Genomic DNA, 25,079 nt, shown 5'->3' with positions numbered 1-25,079 from the left:
GTCCTTACTCATAATATACTATATATTTGGTTAGCATTTAATTGCAATTGAAACCAGAAGCCATAAGTAAGACACACAAAGTTGAAGGGAGCATAAATACCAAAATTCAGTTTTTTGACATGCCTGCTTTAGAAAGAGTAGCCACAGTCATGCGTAATCAATGTATTATGGGCCTAACAAAGGTACAGCATGAATTTCCTTGCTATGTTTATGTAGTAATAGATTAAATTTGCATCTGATGCCTGAGGCTCTGATGACTGACATAGGCCCTCATTCAGAGCCGCTCGTTAGCGGCAGTACGCTCGTTCCGAGCGATGTTCGCACATCTGCGCATGCGTACGGTTTTTAGTACGCATGCGCGAACCAGTCAGTGCGGCCGAAAATCGTTTGTACGCTATATAGCGAGTGCCTGCTATTTTGAGTGACAGAATGAGGCGTATGTGGGTGGTAACAGGGGAAGGTGCTTGAAAACGGGGGAGTGGAATTCGAACGCAGGCGTGCTTAAAGGTCAAAACGGGCGTTTTAAGGGTGTGCATAATTAATCCAGCAGCGTCATTGACCACGTCACTTGGTTTTTTTAAACTCAGAACTGCTCGCAAAATAGCGGTTGAAAAAACCAACCACTAGAATAGCGAGCAGTTCATACGCTGTACGATGTACTCGATTAATCAAATAAATAGCGGACATGACGTATGGTGCGAGCGGCCAGGGGGCGTTTTTATCAAATAAACGAGCGTATGTTTTGCTCGCTCGTTCAGACTTAGAGGTGTGAACAGACTGCAATTTGCGAAAGGATCATTTGAATAGCCACCCCTTGTTTTTGAACGAACGACCGCAAATAGCGAACGGCTCTGAATGAGGGCCATAGTTCATTAGCAAGAACATTGATTTCTATGATGAAAAATAAAAACTGAATAAATAAGAATACAGTTTTGTGTCTAAGGCTTCTAAACTGTGGGTGAAAAAAAACAATGAAGCAGGCTGTAGTTTAATCTAAGGGACAAATCAACAAATACGGTATGTAAAACAGGCAGCTCAACCAATTAAATCCATTCTTCCGTCCATCTTCAAATGGACAGGAAGTTCTCCAACTCCTAGGGTTCTTTTGATGTCTACTGAAGATATTTAAATATACCACTGTTTTCAAATCTCCATCATATTTCTAACCCTATTCTTTAAGCTCATGTTAAAGCAGAGTTATCCTGTAGCAGATATTATAAAAGCCTAAATAATGGAGGACCTACGGCTAGGATACCTAACTGTTTGTGAGGTGCTAACCCCCTACACACAAAATAGCTCTTCAGCTACAGCTGGTTCTTCAGAGCTGTCCACACATCAGACAGAAGTCATCCAATCAGTGCTACCAACAAAAATGGTGCCAAAATAGCTGGAAATCACAATTCTCATTCCCTCTGCAGTAGGAGGTTGGGACATGTGGCCCATGTGATCACTATGACATCTTATCTCCAACACCCTGCTAGCTGTTGAGGTTTATAAATAGAAAATGTGCGATGAGGAGACTATTTCTTTAAGGAAGCAATCAATTACATGCAAATTGTAAGCTTAAAAAACATTAAATTAGTATTTAAACAATTAGGCTCCTATTATTATAAGCTTGATTAGGAAACAAAGCAAGATTCCCACTGTGTACTGTACTCATAGTAAGAGGATTTACAATAACCATGTAATCAACCAATGCTTTCAAATACAACCTACTTTAAACAATTTAATGTACAGTTCCGGTTTCCTGTCTTTAAACATGTTGGTTTGTAAAATCCCAGTCTCACTTTTCCAGACATAAATAGAATATAATGATGGAATAGTACAGTCTTTCACATGTGCAATTGCATAGGAACAAAATACTGGGGACTAATGCTAGGTACACACCTGAACAATTTCACTCACAGCCCAACCAATGTTATGATTTTCAGAGTATTTAAACGATTGTGAGGTCATCTGATTTTTAGTGTACACACTAGAGATTTATCATTCCAGTCTGAAAGATGATCTGTCCTAAAATCATCACAAAGGTGATGTATTTGACATTTCTTCTTACAGTTAATTTAAAGAGATTATCGTAAATTCATACACCCCACAAAATGTGCAACGAGCCTTGTTATGTAGCAGGTTAGATCCAATCATACGACTGCCTTTGGAACGAAAATCGACCCTCAGTGCTGCTTACACACAGTGCTGGATGAACAACGGTGGGTGATCACCAAGCCCAATTAGCTACTATAGACAAGAATTTAGGGTCCCGCCGGCCAAACACCCAACTGTGTGCGGGGGGGCAAAAGCTCGAATCCTTGGTGGTCTAGGGTGGTAATGAGTAAAGGGTGTGCCACTGAGACCTTAAATGCTCTGACGACCTTGGCGGGCACAGAAAGGTACCATCTGCGATGGACCTTCACAGCAGGGGTCAGTGCCGCTCCTTGGATTGCCAAATACCGAATCCTCTCTCACTTCTCGGTGCTGGCTTGACTCTGCCAGCTACTTGACTCTCGCTGACTTCACCTGACTCCAGTATAAGCACTTTCGAAAAAGACCCCTTGCCTGGCTTGACCAAACACCTTCCGTCTTCCTTTTGCCACCTCTTGCAGTCTTATGTCTGAAGGCACAGCCTCATCCGTGCCTCTTCAGGAGCTCTTCCATGCTCTCTTTCTGTTATTGTACTGACACTGCACGCGCTGGCAAGTGGACAGAACAAAGACCTGGAGAGCCGCGGCTGGCTTGCCGCTCCTGATGGCTGCTAGTCTGCAAGCCACGATTGGCTCGCAGCCAGTGCCAAATTTGAGAAGTGGCTCCTATGTTGGCACTGGGATCCAATGTCCGGTCCCAGACCCGGCCACTATTGTGTCCCTAGCGGAACACTACTCTTCACCCATCTGTACTCCAGTCAGTCTGATTTCTAGATTGTCCTGAGTAATTCTTGACAAGATGTGCCCCCTCTGGAGCTGGGTTGCCCTATATAAGGCTATCTATGACCAGGGCCGAGCACTGACCCATAGAACACACACAACTACATAACCAGTGTTAAGGGCACTGTGGCATATGTGAACTGGGGTTTGTGTGTGGCATAATGTGAACTAAGGGCACTACAGTGTTTTTAAGCATTTGTTCTGCTTGGAGTATTCACACGTGTACTTTTTATGAACATTGCCAACATATATTAACTATTCTATTGGTAGGGGCTCCCACAAGATAGCTGCTGCGAACACACTCTCAGATTATCAGACCGATGATGGGCCCGATTATTGCATAGTGTGTACCTAGATTCAATTTCAAATATTTGAATGATTTCATAATCTTCCCCATTCGTGATTGAACCTGCTTTCTTTAAAACTTGTCGTAGCTGAACAAAAAATAATAATATACAGTATATATCAAGCAATAAAGCAGTAATTATTCAAACATATAGCAGATTCGGAATACTGTGTGTCATGATTGTTTAGAAATAAAACAATGGACTTACTAAGGATATAAATCTTTTTTGTCAGATATAAAAAAAGAAAAATTATGCTATCAATCTTCTGGCCCATCACAGTTATGAACAAATATTATTGAGACACCTATTTGTCATACGCATAATTTCAGGCGCCGTTCATATCTCTTGCTATCCTCATATCACCAGACTTGGCAGTTATAAAATTAAACCCGTGACGTGACTCTAAAAGTGGGGAACTGCTGCATTTTCTAAAAAGAAATATAAATTATATGACATCCACAAGCATACACGGACACTAAATAATATATATATATATATATATATATATATATATATTCATACACACACACATATATAGAGTCACTGGACCGGTACTCCGCTAAATAGGGCAATCCGTGCTCCCGTGCCCTCAGCACAGGAACGTCTTTAGAGAGGAGGGGGCCCATGTGCATTCCCTGTCCGGGCCCCCTCCTCTCTTCCCAGCGGCTGGCCAGCCACCGGAGCATCTACTACGCATGCACAATAATATATATATATATATATATATATATATATATATACACACACACACACAAACACACACTAAAATACCAAAGGTCATGGGAAGGAAGCCTAATGGGGTGTAGGAGCCCCTCTAGCTCGGCAAAGTGCAGTTCCATCGAACGATCTATGTAAATACACACACACATATATATATATATATATATATATATATATATATATGCAGATAGATCGTTCGATGGAACTGCACTTTGCCGAGCTAGAGGGGCTCCTAGAGTCGACTAATGCTCTACTATATTTCCAATATAAATTGAACTCATCAGATTCAGCAGCAAGGTCCTTTATTGGTTTTAAAAAAGAGCCAAGATACCTTGACAAAAGCCCCAGTGAGGACTGAAACGTTGATTCCCTCTACGGCTATTTTTTTAAAACCAATAAAGGACCTTGCTGCTGAATAGAAAAGTATGGTGAGTGCAATTTATATTGGTAACATGTTTTGGAGTTTGGATACTCTGCTTTAATTGCTACCCCAGCACTAATTCTATGATGACGTGAGTGTGGACTGACTGGATCTATTATTATAATATATATATATATATATATATATATATAGCATGCACAGAGGAATGGGCACTCTCAGTAGATACGTTTATTACAGCAGTTCACATATAGGTAAGTCCACAGTCCCTCAGGACCTTTGTCAAGACACAGCATCAAAACAGTACAACCACCTTGGAGAAAGATAGCCCCCTACCACCCAGGTCCAGCCTAATATACCACTGCCAATAATGTGTAATCGCGGCTACCTGCGGCCAACAAATTAGTGTAAACAAAGGGCTTAGCACATCAACTATAAGTGCAGAAACCAGCCAAGCCACTGCCCATCGGACCAAAATCATCCAGCCTGTGGCTGTAAATATATTCACTACATACTGGCAGTCAGTAAACCAGGTAATACCTAGATCTTCGTGGAGTGTGTTCCACCCTGTGGAATGCAAACACGGTGGGATCAGGACTGGCACGCTTAAGATAAAGAGGTACGTCGCCAATTGAATGATGCACAAACATATGCTAAATTGGCCAATAATCCTATGCTGGATGTCAAACGCAAGGTTTATTTGGTAGTCAACCGGGCGTTTCAGAAAGGGAGGATCGATGAAGGGGTGGCAACTTATCTTAAAGTACCACATCCTGTGTGCCCCATGATCTACCTACTACCAAAGATCCCCAAATCCCTTGTTGACCTGTCCGTAAGACCCATTATCTCCGCAAAAGGTTCAGTGTTACAACCTTTAGCCATTTTTGTAGATGGGTTTCTACAACCGCATGTTGCATTAATGGGCAGTTTTCTACACGATACCACTGACTTTCTTGATAAGGTTCTGACATTCAATAACCTTACAGATGATACGTGATTAGCCAAGATGGATGTGGCATCGCTTTATACCATGATAAAACAAAATGCAGGTACAGACACAATTAGAACCATTTTAGGCACTGGCACTCATGTAGGGCCTCCGATTGAATTTCTTTGTGAACTAATCAAATTGCTACTTGGCTCTAATCACTTTTGATATTGTGGTGAAAATTATGTTCAGCTGTCTGGCACAGCGATGGGGTCCAATTTGGCCCTATCGTATACCAACCTTTACAAGTATTTATATGAACAGCACCAGATTTTGGGTCAGTTTGGTACTAAGATTGATTTCTTTAAGAGATACATAGATGGCCTGTTCCTCATTTGGAATGGGAAAGATGTAGAGTTTTTTGCTATGATCACAATCCTCAATTCACTAGATAGTCCTATATGCTTTACAGCATGTCTAGACAAACAGTCCATTCATTTTTTAGATGTGACGATTTCACGCAAGGCTACTGGACTAAGTTCTACTCTATACTTTAAAACCACAGACATTACTACACACGGCGAGCCATCATGCGAGTGGTCTCAAGGAATCTCTACCCATATCACAGTTTATTCGCATCTTACGCAATAATTCCTCTCCGTATCAGGCTTAAATACAGATAAAGGAGATGTATGAAAGATTTCGATCAAGAGGGTACTCACCGTCAGTAATAGAAAGGTGTCTTGCTAAAGCATGGCACAGACATCTATGCATCACCATGAAGAAGAAATTTGACCCGTCTAGGATAATCTATCCAGCCACGTATGATCTAAACAGCCAATGCAACTAGTAAGGACATCAAAAAACATTGGTTGATTATCACCTCTGACCCTACTTTGGATGGAATTAGCAAACAACCATCTATGATGGCGTACCGTTATGGCCCTAATCTACATCAACTCCTGATGCGCCCTATGAAGCAACCAAATGAGGCAAAGTCAAATTGGCTTTCAGGCCATCATCTTGGTTGCTACAAGTGTGAAGATTGCACTACCTGCCGTGCCATGCTGACTGGGACTCACTTTGCTCACCCACATAGGGTCATATTCATTTGAGGCGAAAACCTGTGATGTCATTAAAGCCTATTGTCATTGTCCCCATTCTCAATTACAAAGACTTTTCAATGGTGCGAAAAGTCAATGTAAAAAAACGGGGATCATTTTTTGCCAGCCTCTAGCTGGCGAAAAAAAAGTGCAGAATTGGGTTTTAGGGGTGCAGGCTTAAAAAAAAATAGCCTGCACCCCTGGGAATGAACCAAAAAATAATATATGTCAAAAAAAGGGACTTAAATATATGCTTGCACCCATTTTCAAGAACTCCAAAGTTGATGGGCATAGTTATTTTTCCCCCACAAAAATTCGAAATGCTCTTCTGCATCAAATTCTTCAAATTCGCAGTTATGCACCTGCCGCAGTTATGCACCTGACGCAGCTATTTAAAAACCCAATTTCCTTCAGCAAGCAAAAACAGGGGTACTCAGTGATCCCCCCATGTCAGTAAATCTTTAGGGGTGGGCCAAGGATGATTTCCCGAAAATTCCTGGTTTTTTAGCCGCCTCAAGTTTCGCCGGTTCCCGTTTTCGCGTCCTTTCAAATTGAATATGGGGAATATCGGGCATGCACGCGATACGTTTCCTGGAACAGGCGGAGGTGAAAAGTCCAGCAGGCGAAAAGTCTGGACTTTTCGCCTCAAATTGAACACGGGCCATAGTGGGAAGTAGATAGCTATTCGTCATCGATTACATTGCACCCTCGATTTTGTCGTGTATATACGGACATATCCATGCGGCCTCTACTATTTCAGTATGACAACAAGATCCTTCAGAGACTGCATGGCAAACCACCGCTCCATGATACGGGCAGCGTTACAATCCAAGATCTCGGGGACAAGCCAGTAGCCAAGCATTTCGCCTCTGTGGGACATTCGGCAGCTGCATTAAAATTACTGCTAATAGAACACATTCCGAATCCCATTCGTGGTGGTGACAGAGAGCTCATGCTGAAAAAGCGTGAGGCAGAATGGATATTCAGACTCAATACTGTGGCTCCACGTGGCCTCAATGAGTATCACCCATATAATATCTTCTTACGGTAGAGATTCTGCTGAATATTTTTCCTTAGGTTTTTGCTGCGGTATAGCTAGCAATGTTGGCACTCCTATATTTTGTTTATTTATTGTAACTACATTATATGTACATATATTTTGATTTAATTAGTTTGAGTATAGGTCTGTTGACTGTATCTATTATTCATTATTCACCATCTTATTTTAATCTATTATATTATTGTACCATTTTTTTTGCTTTTCTATTTATGATATATGCAGAATTGATGTTGGTATACACTGGGTGTGATTTTCTCCCTGTCAGCCGCGTGCACTAGCCGTGTCTAGATACTTACTTTGACAGCCTGATTTGTTATTGCGTCCCTAGTTGTCATGACTATACACTGATCCAGCTTCAGTACTTGATACTGGCGCTCTAGCCGCCCCACGACGGCTATTCCTGTGTTGATGTGTTCCACAGTGTGGAGCGCATGTCACTTCCGGGTGGTGGCAGGACGAGTTACATGCAATATACATGCAGCACTCTACGTGAATGGGCGAATTGGAGCCTGTAGGTAGCTATACATTTGGTAGGCTTGGGCACTTTGGTGTCTTTGATTGGATGTTTGTACTTTGTTGGGGTTAGAGCGTGTGTGCTCCCTGGCGTACTATTTCCGGTTTGTGGTGGGCGGTGTCCCACTAATTGACATGGTTATGTCATACAGCTGCATGGGCTGTGGGGTATGGGTCTCTTTTTTTACTGACCGGTGAGTGCCCATCTATCTTTTTGTTACACTTTGGACGTCAGCGTCTCTAGTGGAGCTCCCCACATGTTCTGGTTATGACTCTAAGTGCAGCCCTCTGGAACGATTATACACATACATGTATGTATATACACATACATAGTATATTTGTTATCGATTGCTAGTGTTGCCTGCTATACAGTAAAATACATTCGGACGTCAGGAACATTAGGGTGGTATTCACCATGGAGTGGTTGTGGGAGAGATGCTCTGGGTTTTAGAATATCCAGAGTCCGGAAGCAATGGGACGCAGATGTGAGTTTTACATCTATTGACAAAAATTAATAAAACAGTTAATACATGAATCCATTGCGACAGTAGTAAATTAATGCGTTTTGAAACTCTCAGCCTCATAAGCTTTACAAAATATTATCAGCTGGCTCTTTAATTACTCACCAATTTTGAACACCAAGTCAACTACTAACCACCAATGTCTGTAACTGTAAAGTGTTAGAACAGCAGCAATTAAAAAGCTTTACCGGCTGAGAGCTACCATAAGGTCTGATCAAGATCAAGGTCAATGCCTACAGCATCCATGGCACACAAATACCAGGACAGGGCTTGCTCGAAGGCTGTTCCAATGGAGCAGGTCTAGGGACCGATCAAGACTGGAGGGCCTGGCGGCAACTGCACCCCCGGCCGCCAGCAGCAATACCAGTGCTAACTTCAGGCTGCTATTCCAGGCAGCTCAGATGTGGCCTGGGTCATGACCTACTGCGACGTGACTTCATAGGTCACGCAGCCGCATGCTGTTCCAGCCGCACAGTGCTCTGCAGTGACTTAGTCACAGACTGCATTGCTGCGTGACTGTGCTGCCCGTGTCTGAGGGAGAAAGAGCTCCTCTCTCTCTTCGGCTATGGACAGGTCAGGTAAGTCTTCTGTGGGGGGCTAGAGTAATTGTGTGTTTTAGTTTTTTCCTGTGGAGGCTGATGTGTGTGTGTTTTCTAATATTTAAAATAATACAAGTATTAATTCTGGATATAGTTGGATTGGGGACTGCTCCAAACTTTCCCAAATATAGAGCTAATATACTGTGGTCCAGCACTGACCAGAGGACGAGTCCCCATATGGTAAGTGGAAAACATAAAAACTAATGGAAAATAAATTCTCTTAAACATTCAGTAAACTGGATTTCATTTTTTTTCCTGCTGTAGTCTCCTTTTCCGAAAAGTTTGCTCTCCTCTTGAGGCCGTGATGAGCTTCAGTCTGATCTCTATACCGGAAGAATGACATCCAGTGAAGGTTGTCAGCTTTCAGAGCAGAGATGCCCTTCTGGCTGAGCAGCACACAGGGGGTTATGAGGTTTCTCCAAAGTCCCGCATAGATATGAGAGTAGGGGCACATTTATGACATCTAAGTACACAGATTTTTTAAGCTAGTACTGGGAAGGACCCACTCACTTTTTGGAGGGCACGGTTTTGATGAATTAGATAATTATTAAAATATAACTATTAATGAATATTATTAAAAATGGATAGACGGTCTATCCCCCATGATTATTAGGTGAATAAAAATTCACAAAACAAAGAAGACAAAATTTGCAATGTGCAGATGTGAGGATAGTGGTGAAATTTAGAACAATAAGTGATGTATGTGTAATAGTGAGACAATACACGTAATAAAACTGACTGCACCACACTCTCTCTTCTTCTCTAGAGTGATTATACCTAATGGTACTAGTCCCGGGATATCTTTAAAGGTAATTAGGTTAGATCTTGAGCACAAGGACCTCTACAGTGTAGGGTCAGTATCGTTGTCAAGTAGTGAGGACCAAATAGAATAATGTGAAAGATGAAAAGGGGGTATGTTCGCTTCTGCTGCACCTCACAGGTACAAATGTGTACTTCTACATTTCTGATGCAGTCGCGCTTAAAGTCACTCTCGGCACGCCAAGTCGTATGAGACTCTTCTAGTGCCGGGCGTCTTGCTTCTAAGACGCAATGCACTGTGACTAGCATGCAGAGCTGTAACTCGATTTTTTGGTGCCCTGTGCCAGAAAGAGCATTGGTGCCCCCCCCCCCATTTTTTAAATAGGGACATAACGCACCCAAAAATAAAGGGGCATGGCCTCATGGGAAGGGCCAGGGAAGAGATAGGGGAGGCCAGGAGATGCTGGGGATGAAATAAGAGGAAGTGAAAATGATAAACAGAAAATTGAGAGGCCTGAACTTAGCCGCTTGTCCTAAGGTGCCCTGTGCCATGTCACAGGCCGCACTACCCTACAGTAGTTACGGCCCTGCTAGGATGCACCAACAGACTGTGCTGATTCATTTAATATACAACACTTGTATAACTGTGTGAGACTTAGGGCCATATTCAATTAGAGGCAAAAAGTCAGAGGTCAGACTTTTCGCCATCTTCGCCGATTTTTACTGGGATAAAGTATCGGGCGCGTGCCTGCTTATCCCAGTATTCAATAAGGATCCGGCAAATATGGGACCCGTCGGAAAGGTAAGTATCGAAATGTCCTGGCAATTTTCGGGGCATAATCCTGGCACCCCTAAAGATGGTCTGACATGGGGGATCACTATGGGTACCCCCGATTTGGCCTGCTGAATGTAGTCAGGGTTTTTAAGCTGCGGCAGGTGCATAAATGCGCCTCTGAAGAAGGGGTGAAGAATAGCATTTATCTATTTTTTGGGGAAAAATAACTATGCCCATCAAATTTGGGGTACATGAAAATGGGTGTAAGCATATTTTTAAGTCCCTAAAATGATTTTTAAAAATTCTTCAAAAATGCACCTGCTGCATTCTAGAAAACACCTGCCGCATACTTAGAAACCCCCCCTGGATCGATTTCGCTAGTTTAGAAGTTTGTCCCCCAATATTTTTTTTTTCCCCAAAATTAAAGTACCTTTCTTTGGGTGTCCTAAGAATCTTTTTTAACATTTTTGACACATAATACTTTAAGGGGACATTACAAAGGCTGCAGTCGATTTTCTTTCTGCACCCCATAACCCCAATTCTGCACTTTTTTTCGCCACCTAAACAGTGGTGAAAACTTATCCCCGTTTTTTAACAAATACTTTTCGCACTTGCGAAAAGTCTTTGTAATTGAATATGGGGATAAGTGAAACAGGTGAAAATTTATGAAGTGCTACAATGTAGCGGCTGCAGTTTTTATTTTTATTCCAAGCACTTTTGTGGTTCATATACACACTCAGATGCACACAAATATTCAAATGTGTCACAAATCAAATTAATCAGCACAGTCTGCTTGTGCGTCCTAGTCACATCTCATTGAGACTTAGACGCATTTTCGGCAATGAAGAATGCCCGACGCTAGCAAGGGACCTTGAGGCTCACTCACACGAGGCATTGTGTGACATATTAAGGCTAGATGTATGAGGGCACATCTGTAGATGTAGAAAGATGGAGTGTATACAGTGACTTCTAATTTCCCTCGTTTGTTTTTTTTGCAGTGAACGATGAATAAGAGAGCCACTATTGCACTACAACTATCTTAAAGAAAATAGTAGGGATAGCGAGAGTCCGGTTCGAGATGAATCCCAACTTCTGCTTCTCACCGTCTTGCAAAAGTATAGGACCGTGAATGAGAGCGTTGGAAAGACATGTTTGACGGATTGGAAAAGGTACTGTTAATAGAAGATATGAGAATATACTCCCTTAGTTGGATCTATTTGCAATAATTCTATCTGGGAAGGAATGGTATATATAATATAGGGATGAATTAGATTTCCCTGTAACATCCAATTACAATAAAAAAGTTTATCTTGGAGTGCACTATTCTTATGCCGCGTATCCCCTACGCGACATTACTGAGCGATTTCACGATTACGACTTCGTAATCATGCAATCGCTCAGTAAACAGGCACAAGTTTCGCACATTGTCGGAAACGACCAGCGATGCATGCTCCTGTTGGTCGTTTCCGACATCAATCATCACCCGACCATGCTGGTCAACCTGACGATAGCGTCAGGTTGAGCATGTTTGGGTGATGATTGATGTGCCTACACTGTACGCGCAGTGTAGGCACAACACCAGACTGTGAAACGACTGCACGATTACAATGTCATAATCACGCAGTCCATTCTATGTCTGCTAGTGGATGTGCCCCTTAACCAACTATTCTGCATATAGAGTATCACAATTTGTACTTATGCCAGTCAGAGGCATCCCGCATGTAGGTCACATTAAATACTATTATTGCAAGAGAATAGATAAACAATTTTTCAAGACTATGTACCGCTGCAAATATAATTGCCCTAATGCAGTGATATTGGTGCAAAGTTGCTGCCAAGGAAAAGTTCAGTACCAGTTGCTAATAGTATAGAGGTATTAATATAGTGTCACAGTGAAAGCACTAATAAATTACATATATCAGTGAGGTTCATCATGTAAAGATGATAATATGATGATAATATTACAAGCAGTTTTTTTTATGTATGCATCATCAATAGTTGATGAAAATACAAAACAATAGTATCAGTACAATAAAATGTGTAGATAGAATTGGTTGTTGAAAAAATTGACCAGTCTGAGGTGTCATCGGTGATAATATCTTTAAGTGACAGTGTTACTACAGAGATGCAAAACCTATGCAAGATGATTTATTGATACCAATATCTAGCCACAATATTACAATAGCAGTATACTTTAAAAATATCTTCATGCAGATATGTTCATAGGCGACAGAAATACATATGGAGGTTGTTATCCAATCAGTATACTGGGTAAACTTCTGTATACTACTGCAATTACACTTCAGCTAATGCGGAGATATTGATACAATAAAGACATTGGTTAGTTCAATGTATTACTACTAGTATGTAGCACTGATGGAAATCCAAAACACTGGTATCAAAACAATAATCCCTGTGGATATTTCAAAGGTGGACAATAGTATATATATATGGTCGTTAACTAATCAGTATATTTTAAGCCAGCAAGTGCAGTGCTATCAGGTATACAAAACAGTGTTATATCAAGATATACATATATGCACATAGCTAGTGAGTATATATTAATAAAAATCATCAGCTTAAGAAATGCTCTGTGCTGAGTATCTGTAGCTTAGTTTGCCACTAGACATGCTGGAGTGTCCTCTGTGTTAGGTACCCCCGTGCTGGGTACTTGTGACCGAAGTTATCCGCTGGACTCGCCGGGCTCGTTTTGAGCATGTGGTTCGGCGGGCTTCCATTGTATGTATTTTTTATTAACGAGGATGTGCAGTGTATGCAAACATCACATAAAAGCCCCACTTAATGCAACTATAAAACCTCCCCTTTCTTAGATAAACTTTTGTTTTTCCTCTAATATATTTTAGAGGAAAACCAAACCAAATTATCAGTACTTGCCTCACATATCTAGGTATTCTGGTCTTAAAATAATTAATATTTAATAACACAGGGGGCAAAATGTAATAGAATGCGAGCCGGCACAGCTGCGGGAATACATGCAAGTATTTCCGTATTTTTAAAGCAGCAACCATATTAAAGGCAAATGCAAACTGGTTTTGCCTTTAACATGCTAGCTGCTTTAAAAATATGGGAATACTCGCATGTATTCCCGCAGCGGCACCGGCTCGCACTCTAGTACATTTAGCCCAGAATATATCAATTCCATTTCTCCTGTGCCGGAATCACCCCTTTTTCTCCTTGACTACACAGATTATCCCTCATATGATGTGAGCTTCAAATGTTGCATAAAAGGCATTAGGTGAGGGTCTCATACGAGTGACCCTGTTATCCCTGTTTATATAAGGGGGTAGAGCTTTGGATATCAAGAGGGAGATGTTCATAAATGAACAATTCATTTAAACTAGTCCTACAGATCCTGTCATTGCTTGTATACAGAGTGATTGTTTATCCATTACATTAGCCAACACAATGGCCAATGCATAGCACTCCCAGCTTTCCTGATTTTACACAATTGACAATGTTTGTGACCTACCTAAACCATGACCTGGTCCATTAATGTCAAGCCCATTTTGGAATGAGAACACATCCATTTAAACAGCTGGGAATCAGGACTGGTAAGAGGCCAATCCATTGCATGACTTTTTAAACGATCCGACCAATTCCAGGAGGTTTTGGACGCATCGTTCAGAAAGTCGTCTAATGGATAGCCGGCAAGGACCAGTGATGCGCCTGCACGCTGGGTCCTTGCCGACCCCGACTATCTGCCGAACATGCTGGTCAACCTGACGACGCTCATCAGGTTCCACATGTTCGCAGATATGGAGGCCGGTCTTCAGCACTGAATGACGTTCAGTGCAGGCACCGCACCCGGCGACCTGAAGGACTGAACGCTCTACATTCAGTTTTTCAGGTCATGTAATGGATAGGCCCCTTTAGCAGGTTGGATGTGAAATTACCAACTTTACATGTGATTTCAATTAGACAAATGTCAATGGCTCACCTGGCTTAAATTCGACCCAGCCAATGAAACTAGAGATTTTGAGGTCTCTATAAGCGTCTTTGCAAATCATATTAATAAGTATAAATGTGTACACAAGTTTATTTTGTTTTTATTTTTTTAAATTGATAAAACAGCTACAATCATGTAATTTGGGCCTGTGTTTGTTCCTACAGTATTATTAACATCAATAACATTGATTCCAGTCAAGTTTGACCACCTCACAGATTATAATATTGTTTTCACTCATTTTGGCCAGAGCCTGCAGTGAGCTGACTGGCTAAACTAAGCGACAGAGCAGCGGCGTGAACGCACCGCAGTTTAAAAGAAAATAGTATATCTATGACACATAGTGGCACAGCAGTAGCAGACAGGATGGCAGTTTAATAAACTATACCACAGGTTCTCAAACTGGATCCTCAGGACCCCAAACAGTGCATGTTTTTCAGGTCTCCTCACAGAAACACAAGTGAAATAATTATCTCCACCTGTTGATCTTTTAAAATGTGTCAGTGAGTAATGAATACACCTGTGTTCCTGCTGGGTGGCCTTGAAAACGTGAACTACATGGGTTCCTGAGAACCGAGTTTGAGAGCCACTGAACTATACGGCCCTACAAAATGTTTTCATTAATCAAGAACTAATAGCCTCAAATTAAAAGCCTAGTAGAAAATATAATATATTACCACCAACACACTTCTCGAAAGTCGCTGGTTTAGATGCTGCTAGTAGCAGTGAAATAGTTATTTGACAAAACAAAAGTGTGTAGTCATCGCTTCCCCTCCCCTTCAATCAATAACCAGCTCTAAACCTCTGAGTCTGGTTTGGTATTGAAAAAAAAGGTGGAACAACAGCATGGGGTTACCCCTATTTCACAATAACCAGCAACAGACTGAACCAGCTGGGGATAATGCTACAAGCAGGAAGACACACAGTGTGGATTCCCCCCAGCCATAATGTAGACCAACTCTAAACTGGCCAGCCCAGGGCTGGAATCCCTCGGAAAGCCAGGAAACCCCCCCTTCCCCCGCCACCACCACAAAAAAAGGGGTCCCCCCTTTCCACTGACAACCATGGACTTTGGGTACATGGGTAATAGGAAATAAATAGTTAATAATATTGTAGGCCAACTACAGGCCCCAGCATGATGGCACTTGCAGAACTGCAAGCATTTCCTGATAATAAGGGCCTTTTGCACCTGTAGTCCACCTGTGTGAAAAATATTAAGCAAGAGACATTTGTTTGGGAGTCCAGACTTTCTGGGAGATTCTAGCCTAGGGCTGGCCAGCTTGTGGCTGGCTGCCGCTATGCATACTTGCCGACAATCAGCTCCAGCCTTCCGGGAGGGAGCTGATTGTCGGCTAACAGCGGGGGGGCGGTCATTGGGGGCGGGCCAGCCAGTTGGTGGTACATTGGTCGTGGAGCCAGGAAGAGGGGCGGAGCCACGATGACGCGATCGTGCGGCTCCGCCCCTCTTCACAATGCCGTTATTTTCGGCAGTGTGAAGCAGGGGGCGGGGCCGCGATGACGCGATTAAGCGCGAATCGCATCACCGGCTCCCCCGCTGCGAGGGTTTGTAATCTTTTCAGGGGGGAGGACGGGAGGGTCGGAGGCTTCCGGGAGGCTTGTCTACCTTTCCGGGGGGCCGGGGGCGGCACCCGAAAATCGGGAGGCTCCCGGCCAAATCGGGAGGGTAGGCAAGCCTGCCGCTATGGCAGGGCGACCCATTGCTGTGTGTCACTCTGCCACAGCGTCAGCCTCCCCCAGCTGTTTCAGACTGGTGCTGGTTGTTGGAAAATAGGGGAACCCCATGACATTTTCTTCTACCTATTTTCCTATACCAGACCAGGCTCAGAGGTCCAGGGCTGGTTACTGATTTGGGGGGAGGGGCACACATTTTTTTTTAAATTAATGTTTTCTTTACTTTTACACATAACAAAACCTGCAATGATCATAGTGATCTGTACAGTGCTTTCAGGCCACCCACAAAGCTGCTTCAGCGAGGAAAAGGAACTAGGAAATAGAATTGGAACAGGACAGGGAGAAACCTACAGTATTATGTAATACAAAACTCGCAAGATCCAACTGATGTTTTACCTTGTTTTGAGACCTGAATTTGGCTGGGGGAACCCAGACGTGACTCGGTTAAATTCGGTACTCCCAAGTTCTGGTGTGTTCGGTTTTCTTATAAAACTAACTTCTCATCTCTATTGAGAAGTCTCCCAAAAATGAACCAATATGAGGACAATCAGATTCACAATGATCTGTCAGGATGGTTGTATGAAAGCACAAACTGTGATGAATATGGTATGTAGTTATGAGACCGGCGGACGCATGGCCACCGGTCTCAATACCGACAGTGTAATCCTGGCAATGGATCTAACATAGGCTTGGAAATACCGACACCTATGTTAATCCCAATGCCGGAACTCCGACAGGACGCCGGACCGATCGTCCAACGCCTGGGGTAAGTATCCACAAAGCCAGGGATGGGGGGGGGGTTAGGTTTAGGGATCCTTTGGGGGGACTTAGGGTTAGGCACCCCCCAGGGAGAGTTAGGGTTTGGCTAGGGGAAGGGGGGGGTTAGGTTTGGGCACTAACTGGGGAGGTTAGGGTTAGGCACCCCCCCCCCCCGGGAGGGTTAGGTTTAGGCTGCGGGGAGGGGGGGTTAGGTTTAGGCACTAAGGGGGGAGGTTAGGGTTAGGCACCCCTAAATGTGGGTTAGGAATAGTAAACTATCAGGATCTCCACCATCGGGCTGCTGGCGTCGGGATTTGAACCGACAGGCATAGTGATTCCGATGAATACAACCCTTTGTTATTTGAAATAGCTGACAATATTGTCAACAAGGAGATTTAGAGGACAAAAGTCAATCTATAACGTATATGCATGTACAGGCATGTGGTGAGGATCTTTGATATATGTAGATTTTTATCCACATAAAACATGTAAGGCAAACACTAATCAACAGGAGCTGCAATACTAAACTCTGCATACAGTGTGTGTTTTGTAACTCAGCTGCCAATATCTGCTTTATGAATAAAACATCAATATGAATTCAATGTCAGTCTTCACTAAAGATATTAAAACAAATGCAACTCATTTACTCACAAGCTTCCCCGTCTTGGTAGGCTCAGTTCTTTCTGAAAGAGAACAAAGTATATTCGGTTAGAAGGTAGAAATAATACCTGGGTTCAGTCAAGAAGCTAATTAAATATATAGATTTCATTACAATACCTGAAATACACAACATTTATTTAGAATACGTAGTGATGTAGGATGGCCCCAAATTTGAAATTTAATCTACATAAAAAAATAATAGTAATAAAACTGTACTCTCTGACTACACACTGCAGAGAAAGACATTTTGCTCCAAAAACCATTCAGCCAATCAATTAATTAGGAACTAGTGACATAAGTGAGGCAGAACGCTAGATAACAGAAATGAGATTAGCTTTTCTTATATACCAAATATCCTGTAAACAAACCAAATATATTTTTTATTTCATATGTATTGATTCCACTGGATACTTGGTGAAATACATTTATGGAGGACGCAGGACCCTAAATGTATAGAGAAGGATCTTTATGATTGTTATTTGGTTCGCAGACACCTTGTGATCTCAGATTTGAATAAATTTCATGGTCTGTTCCCCTGATCTATCAATCTATATATAAATGCAATATATGCCCCTACGGAATATATCAGGGTTGCCGACATTTAGCTCCCTCCTCCCAGGAGGGAGCAGTCGGGCTTCCAAATAGGGACCGCGCCGAAGCAAAAAGTGGGCGTGGCCAGGCAAATGTTGCCTCATTGGCGAGATTAATGGCATTGTGGTCACAATGACGCAATTCAGCGCAAATCGCGTTACCCCCCCCCTCGGGGTTTACACAGATGGGTCGCCGGGGCCAGGAGGCTTGCCTGCTCTTCCGTGGGGCTGGGAGCAGGAGGCTCCCGGCCAAATCGGGAGGGTAGGCAATATATATATATATAGATATATATATATACACACACACACACAATAGTTGTCGATAATCACACTATATTAACCGTCATGCATTATAGCAACAATATACTTGACGTGCCCCTATATTACGGCCAAGCTACCTACGGTTTGATTGATGGCAGTGCAAACCCATGACTGATGCAGATAAATCAATGAAGACATATCCTTAAAGTAGGAAGATAAAGGCCAATCAACCCAATAGCCAAGACCATCCAACTGAAAAGCATGACTTCATAGGCGTGCAGACAGTCAGTGGAAGAACTACCAGAGACTATGGAGTCTACCAGGTGCCTATTCTCAAGGGGCATCTCTTCCATTGCCCCAGACTCCTCATTATGTACCATGACCTAGGCATAGAGGTGAAGCATAGGGGCTCATGCTGATGCTCTGGGCACCAGCGGCTGTAGCTCAGCCACCTTCATTTTTTGTCCTGTACTGATAGCGACAGAACACCGGGTCAGGTGTCTGTTAATCAAGGGCTAGTGCTACAGGATGATAGCAAATGTCAGCTTGTTGCCTATTCTCATAGATGCAGCCACTCTATTTATACTAGTGTGCGCAGCTCTTCCTGGGCACCGCCTGTGTTCCCCTGACCTTACCTATAATCCTCCTATGCTCCTCTCCAGGCTTTTGTATTATTCAACTGTATAGGCTGCGAGACACTTATCATTAGAATACTCCTTGGTATGAGGCTCCTATGTGCACAGAGCAAGCCACAAACAGGCCCAACACTCGCTGCACAGAGCAAGCCACAAACAGGCCCAACACACGCTGCACAGAGCAAGCCACAAACAGGCCCAACACTCGCTGCACAGAGCAAGCCACAAACAGGCCCAACACTCGCTGCACAGAGCAAGCCACAAACAGGCCCAACACTCGCTGCACAGTGCAAGCCACAAACAGGCCCAACACTTGCTGCACAGAGCAAGCGACAAAAAGGCCCAACACTTGCTGCACAGAGCAAGCCACAAACAGGCCCAACACTTGCTGCACAGAGTAAGCCACAAACAGGCCCAACACTTGCTGCACAGAGTAAGGAGGAGGAAATGGAAAAAAAATACATTAGAACCACTACAAGAAACATTATATCCATTTGTTTACTGTGAGTATCCTTTTTCCCAGTGGTAATAAATTGATTTATTGAAAACAAATGTATCTTAATTGATTACATAATGCTGAGGTTGGAATATCCAGGAACTAAAATACCGACAAGCAATAATCAGAGTTTGGACCACATCAATACCCTGAGAGGTACAGAGAGCCGACTTGCCTAGACTTTCACTCAGCACCTATGTTCTAATCCGTTCCTTTAATTATAACGATCATGATTAATGATTTTAATGTGTCAATCTGTTTTAAATGATTGCATTTTATTGACCTGCGTTTTCAACGTAATTTATTTTTTATCTTTCATGACTAGATCATCTATGTATTTTAATTAGTATGGTTATCGCTTTTGTTATCTGTGGCACACAATCTGTTTGTAGTCTAGCATCCAGCACATTGCCTAGCACACTTTTTATTTATTTATTTGATTAAAAACGTTTGGTGGATATGCAAAGGTCAGACAACAAAATCTACAAAAAAACCCCCACAAACATACATAGTGGGGCAAAAGGAGAAAGGTAAGGATAGAGCAGTGGCGTAACTTCACCCCAGTCGCCCGGAGGTAAGATAGATGTTAGCGCCCCCACCATGCCAACTTTCCAACTTTGTAAAACGACACTCCCTTAACATCCCTATGAAAATGAGCTGTATTGTGCGACTCAGTATTCCCTATCCAGTTGGAGCCCATTTCCTACCATCTTGTTACTGCTCACGTTCACCTATTGACGCAGATCCATGCAACTTTCAACAGCTAAATTAACGCATGCTCAGAGTGATATCTCCGTAATTTACTCATGCTCAGTAGTGTAAAAATCGCTCATTCCATCTGCCATCTTTGCTACTGCCAGACAATCCGGAGAGAATTTTAGTGACTGTCAGTCAATACGGAGAACATTTTAGCTACTGTCAGACAATGCAGAGAGCATTTTATTCACCTCCGCTCCTCTGTGTCTGTTGCTGGTGGAGAAGTGCGGGAGTAGGGGCAGCTGCAGGCACTAATTAGGGGATGGAGGAAGCGGTTTGGGAATGAATGGGATTGAAATGACAGCGTCCGGCCGAAGCGAGGAAATCCCGACAGCGACAGGTAAGTAACCCAACCCTCTCCTCTCCCCACCCCTCCCTTAGGGGTGCCTAACCCTAACCTCCCCCCAGGGGTGCCTAAACCTAACCCCCCCCTCCCCGCACCCTAACCCTCCCTTCTCCTAGCCTAACCCTCCCCGAGGAGTGCCTAACCCTAACCCCCCCTTTTCCTAGCCTAACCCTAGCCCTCCTCGCGGAGTGCCTAACCCTAAGTCCCCCCGAGGTGCCCTAAAACCAACCCCACTCCGCAGCTAAGAAGACGAGCGCGGGGACTTACCTCATTCGGGCCCACGTCGTCCTGCATCGGGATTATGATAGGCGTCGGTATCTCGACACCTATCATATATCCCTAGCTGGCAATCTGCCGTTGGGATTGTGACCGGCGGCCGCAATAACTATATACTGTTTGAGACAATGGAGAAGAAGTTCCCCTTCCGGGCTGCTGCCCGAAGCGTCCGTCTCCATCAGTTCTGCCCCTCTGGGGGATATCTCCTTCTGACAAAAGTATAATCGTTGTCAAAGGGCCATGTTTGCAGCCATAATGAAGACTGAGTATATTCTGTTTTCATGGGATACTCAAGCAAGCAAATAGAGCAGATGCACCATAGGGTGGCAAGAGACTGAACTAACATGTTCTAAAGACAAGTAAATATATGTTTCATACCCTGACGAGTTCCTAAATAGAAAAGGTTTATTCTACCTATTTAGAGGCTCTCGAACAGTTGGACGCATTTCATGTCGAGAGGAGGCCTGAAATGCTCAGAGAAAAGGACGCAATTTTGTGCAAATGCGGAGCGGCGCCCATCTCTACAATAGTAGCCTACACTCAGAGTAACAAAAGCGTATCATATGGCTTAACAGTGTCTGTAGAAAATTTGTAAATAATATAAAAAAAAATACAATAGTGTCTAAATACAGCACTATTTTATTATTCCAGAACCTCAGGCAACAGAGATTGTAATTACTGGAGTCATTATGAGATCGCAGGGGTGTGCGAATGATGCCGCCTGCCAGGGGGCATACTATCACTGCCTCATGGCACTTGTGTTTGGTGGTTGGATACGGGATCCTGACAGTCAAAATCCCGACGCATGCAGGTAAGTCCCCCAACCAACCTTTCTCGCAGCCTAACCCTAACCTTTCCCTCCCGGAGCCTAACCCTATCCCTCTCCTCTGCAGCCTAGGCCCCGCCCACCCCTCTCACAGTCTAACACGAATACTTGTCGCCGGGATGTCAGCGGTCAGGATTCTGGGGCCGGCATTCTGACCACCGGCATCATGACTGCTGGGATGCAGACTACAACCCGCATTTGGCGACACCATGCAATCTGTAGAGTCGCCCGGAGCTTAATTACAACTCTGCGCACATTCATTCTACAGCTTCTGTAGAGCCACTTGGAGCATCTTTAGGACACTCAGAGCACTTCTCTTCTTGAATATCCCAACAGTTCCATCCCACAATATGACATCATGATGTCACGTGTTCGGGGGCAGCACAGGGTATATTATAGCCCTGTTGGGTCAAAAGAAAACAAATAGAGATGTCACTCAGGAGTCAAAAATAAAATAGAATAAAATAAATGACTATATGAATTGTTTTAGAATGCAGTAATATTTAATCTAAAATAAATATATATATAATAGTTAATAAACACAGGAAAAAATGAGTAATACACTAGAATGCATAAAAATACATAAAGATACACATAAGATGCATAAAAATAGATAAGTTAGTTATACTGGTGCCGATATTAGTCAGTGTCTATTAAGACATAGTTACCGATATATAGAAAAGTCCTATAGAGAACGTGCAGTGGTCCACGGTATTGTAAGCAGCAGCTGGAAAGGATTCTGAGTGCACAATTTGTAGGCAATCTCACAGGTCCGGGAATAGCACCACCGAGTGTTGGCAAAAAGCTGCTTAATTGGTGATGTACCAGAAGGTATTGAGTGGTGTTGTGGGAGATCCCCAACAGGGAACCGCAATCCAGAACACCTGAGCAGTCTGCTATAGATACCTGCTTCAGTGTCCAATATTAAATGATAGGGCATACGGCAACCACTCCGTGGAGTATAGTTGTTGTGGAGTGAGTCCCTTGTTAGCAGATGGTGTGTAATGATCTGGCTGGAAAGTTCAAAGTACATCCCAAAGTGCACAAGCAGATGGTAGAAGGGTGCAGGTTTTTAAGAGTCTCAGCACTGGTGATAGCTATTATATTATCATTTATATTATAGCCCTGTTACAGCCTTGGGAGATAATCCTCCTCAGTTAGTGCATAGACCAGCAGTATCGGGAAGTGCTTCAACACCAATTAACCCATCTACCCAAACAGGAAGCTCCAAGAGAACCTACTCAGGAAGAATCTGGCTCCTGAGTCCTCAGAGATTATGAGGCTCCTAGGAAGCGTGCAGGGGGAAAGCTGAAACAGCAGAAAACGGAAACTCAACTGTAAGAGCCACAGCTGATAATATCTTCAATTCTGTAAAGTTTGATTAATGACCAGAAAAATCTCTCTATACTTTAAAGGCCATTAATGAGAGATGGGCTCATAGACGGGCTGCAATGTAACCAACACATGCTGAAACAACCAAACATTTGCACCAATTACACCGCCTATACTCCATCTGCACAATGCATACAATATCCCCGACGTACACCACATTGATGGCTAGTGTGACGCGTCATATTATCAGCCATTTGTAATGCGCTAGTTCTCTCAAAACATTCCTGTTCATCTATATTAGACTAGCTGAGATACCCGGCATTGCCCGGGTTGAAGACTGGACCCTGAAGTACACCTGCAGCCTTAATTTGTTTACATTGTCCTCGCCTATAATCCCATTCCATTGTAATTAGCTGGTGGCACAGCTGTAAATCCATACCTGCTGGCTGCTGATGGCACACAGGGGGAGGAGAGATGCTGTGGGAGGGACACAGGGAGGTGAATTGCTGGGGGGGACATCATTTGTAAGGGGCACTACTATTGTGTGGAATATTGTGTTATGTGGGGCACTATGTGGCATAATCTGTAAAGGGCATTACTGTGTGGCATTATGTAAAAGGGGCACTACTACTGCATGGCATAATGTGTATAAGGGGTACTACTGTGTGGCGGAACCTGAAAGGGTTAGTGTGGGGGCAAATGTATTTGTTTTTTACCACCTCTGTGGGAGGGAGCCTATTAAGTTCTTGCTATGTGACCCTCAAAGTTCTAGTTAAGCCCTTGCATGCAAACTCAAACGCTCTGGATTTAATATGAACTTGCATGAGTCACCAAGTTTGCTCAGACTATGCCAAAAAAATTGTGAGAAAGCTACAAAAGTATAATTGTAATCTCAAACTGCCCAATTTCCACTGAAGTCAGCCCCAGAACCTGTGTAATTTCAGTGTCCCCATTTTTAGGGATTGTGTGACAGTGTGTGGCCCTGACGAAGTTCAAACCTAAGCAAAAACCTAATCCTGGTGAAACTACACCACCATGCCAAATTTGGTGGAGCTAGGTCCAAAAATGCTAGCCATGCATAAAGAACAAACAGATAGACACACTTTCTCACTTATATACATATGCAAGTGTGAATATTCCCATAAATTATCATCTAAAATTAGCAAAAAACTAGCAGAATATTAGCAAAATAGTAGCAGAATATTAGCAAAATAGTAGAAAAGATTAGTCAACATTCCTGTCTATCCAAAAGACTAACAATGCGGCAAAATGTGGAAAATAATGTTTTACGCAAAATACAGTTATCTATGACCTAACTGACAAACAACCATGTACGAGAACATCATTTTAAACTGCATTTGTAATGCACATTGTAGTGTGATATTACTGACTGAGGGCCTGATTCAGAGCCGGACGCTAATGCGCTCGCTCGTTCAGAAAAAGGGGCCGGATATTTAAATAGAGCGCTCGCTCTTTGCGGTCTGTTGACGCCTCTATGTCTGAGCGAGGGACCGAAATATGCACTCGCTATTTTGTAAAGACGCCCCCTGGCCGTTGGCATCATACGTCATCTCCGCTATTTCTTAGATTAATCGAGTACATCGAAAGGCATCTGAACTGCTCGCAGTGCTTGTGGTAGGATTTTCCTACCGCAATCATGCGAACAGTTCAGGCTAAGAGACAACCAAGTGACGTGGCCGATGACGCTGCTTTGTTAATTATGCACACCCTTAAAACGCCCGTTTTGACCGTTTGGCACGCCTGCGTTCGTATCTCCACTCCCCGTTTTCAAGCACCTTCCCCTGTTACCACCCACAAACACCTCATCCTGTCACTCAAATTAGCAGGCACTCGCAATTTTGCG

The 25,079-nt window shown here is 43.2% G+C and overlaps 1 protein-coding gene across 4 annotated transcripts in view; it reads right to left on the bottom strand.

The window, feature by feature from the left end:
• MAST4 (microtubule associated serine/threonine kinase family member 4) overlaps positions 1–25,079 on the bottom strand; it is a 641,164-nt gene that overhangs the window by 218,225 nt on the left and 397,860 nt on the right. For all 4 annotated transcript variants that reach the window (XM_088443937.1, XM_088443932.1, XM_088443933.1 and 1 more), the window contains one exon: positions 17,689–17,720. In XM_088443937.1, the coding sequence (XP_088300063.1) occupies positions 17,689–17,720 (32 nt within the window). The remainder of the gene's footprint in view (positions 1–17,688; positions 17,721–25,079) is intronic.

Source organism: Taudactylus pleione, unplaced genomic scaffold (assembly GCF_031769625.1).
Source record: "Taudactylus pleione unplaced genomic scaffold, aTauple2 ptg000336l, whole genome shotgun sequence".
NCBI classification, from domain to species: Eukaryota; Metazoa; Chordata; class Amphibia; order Anura; family Myobatrachidae; genus Taudactylus; species Taudactylus pleione.
Note: the sequence above shows the minus strand (reverse complement) of the source record. Positions and strands in the feature narration are given on the sequence as shown.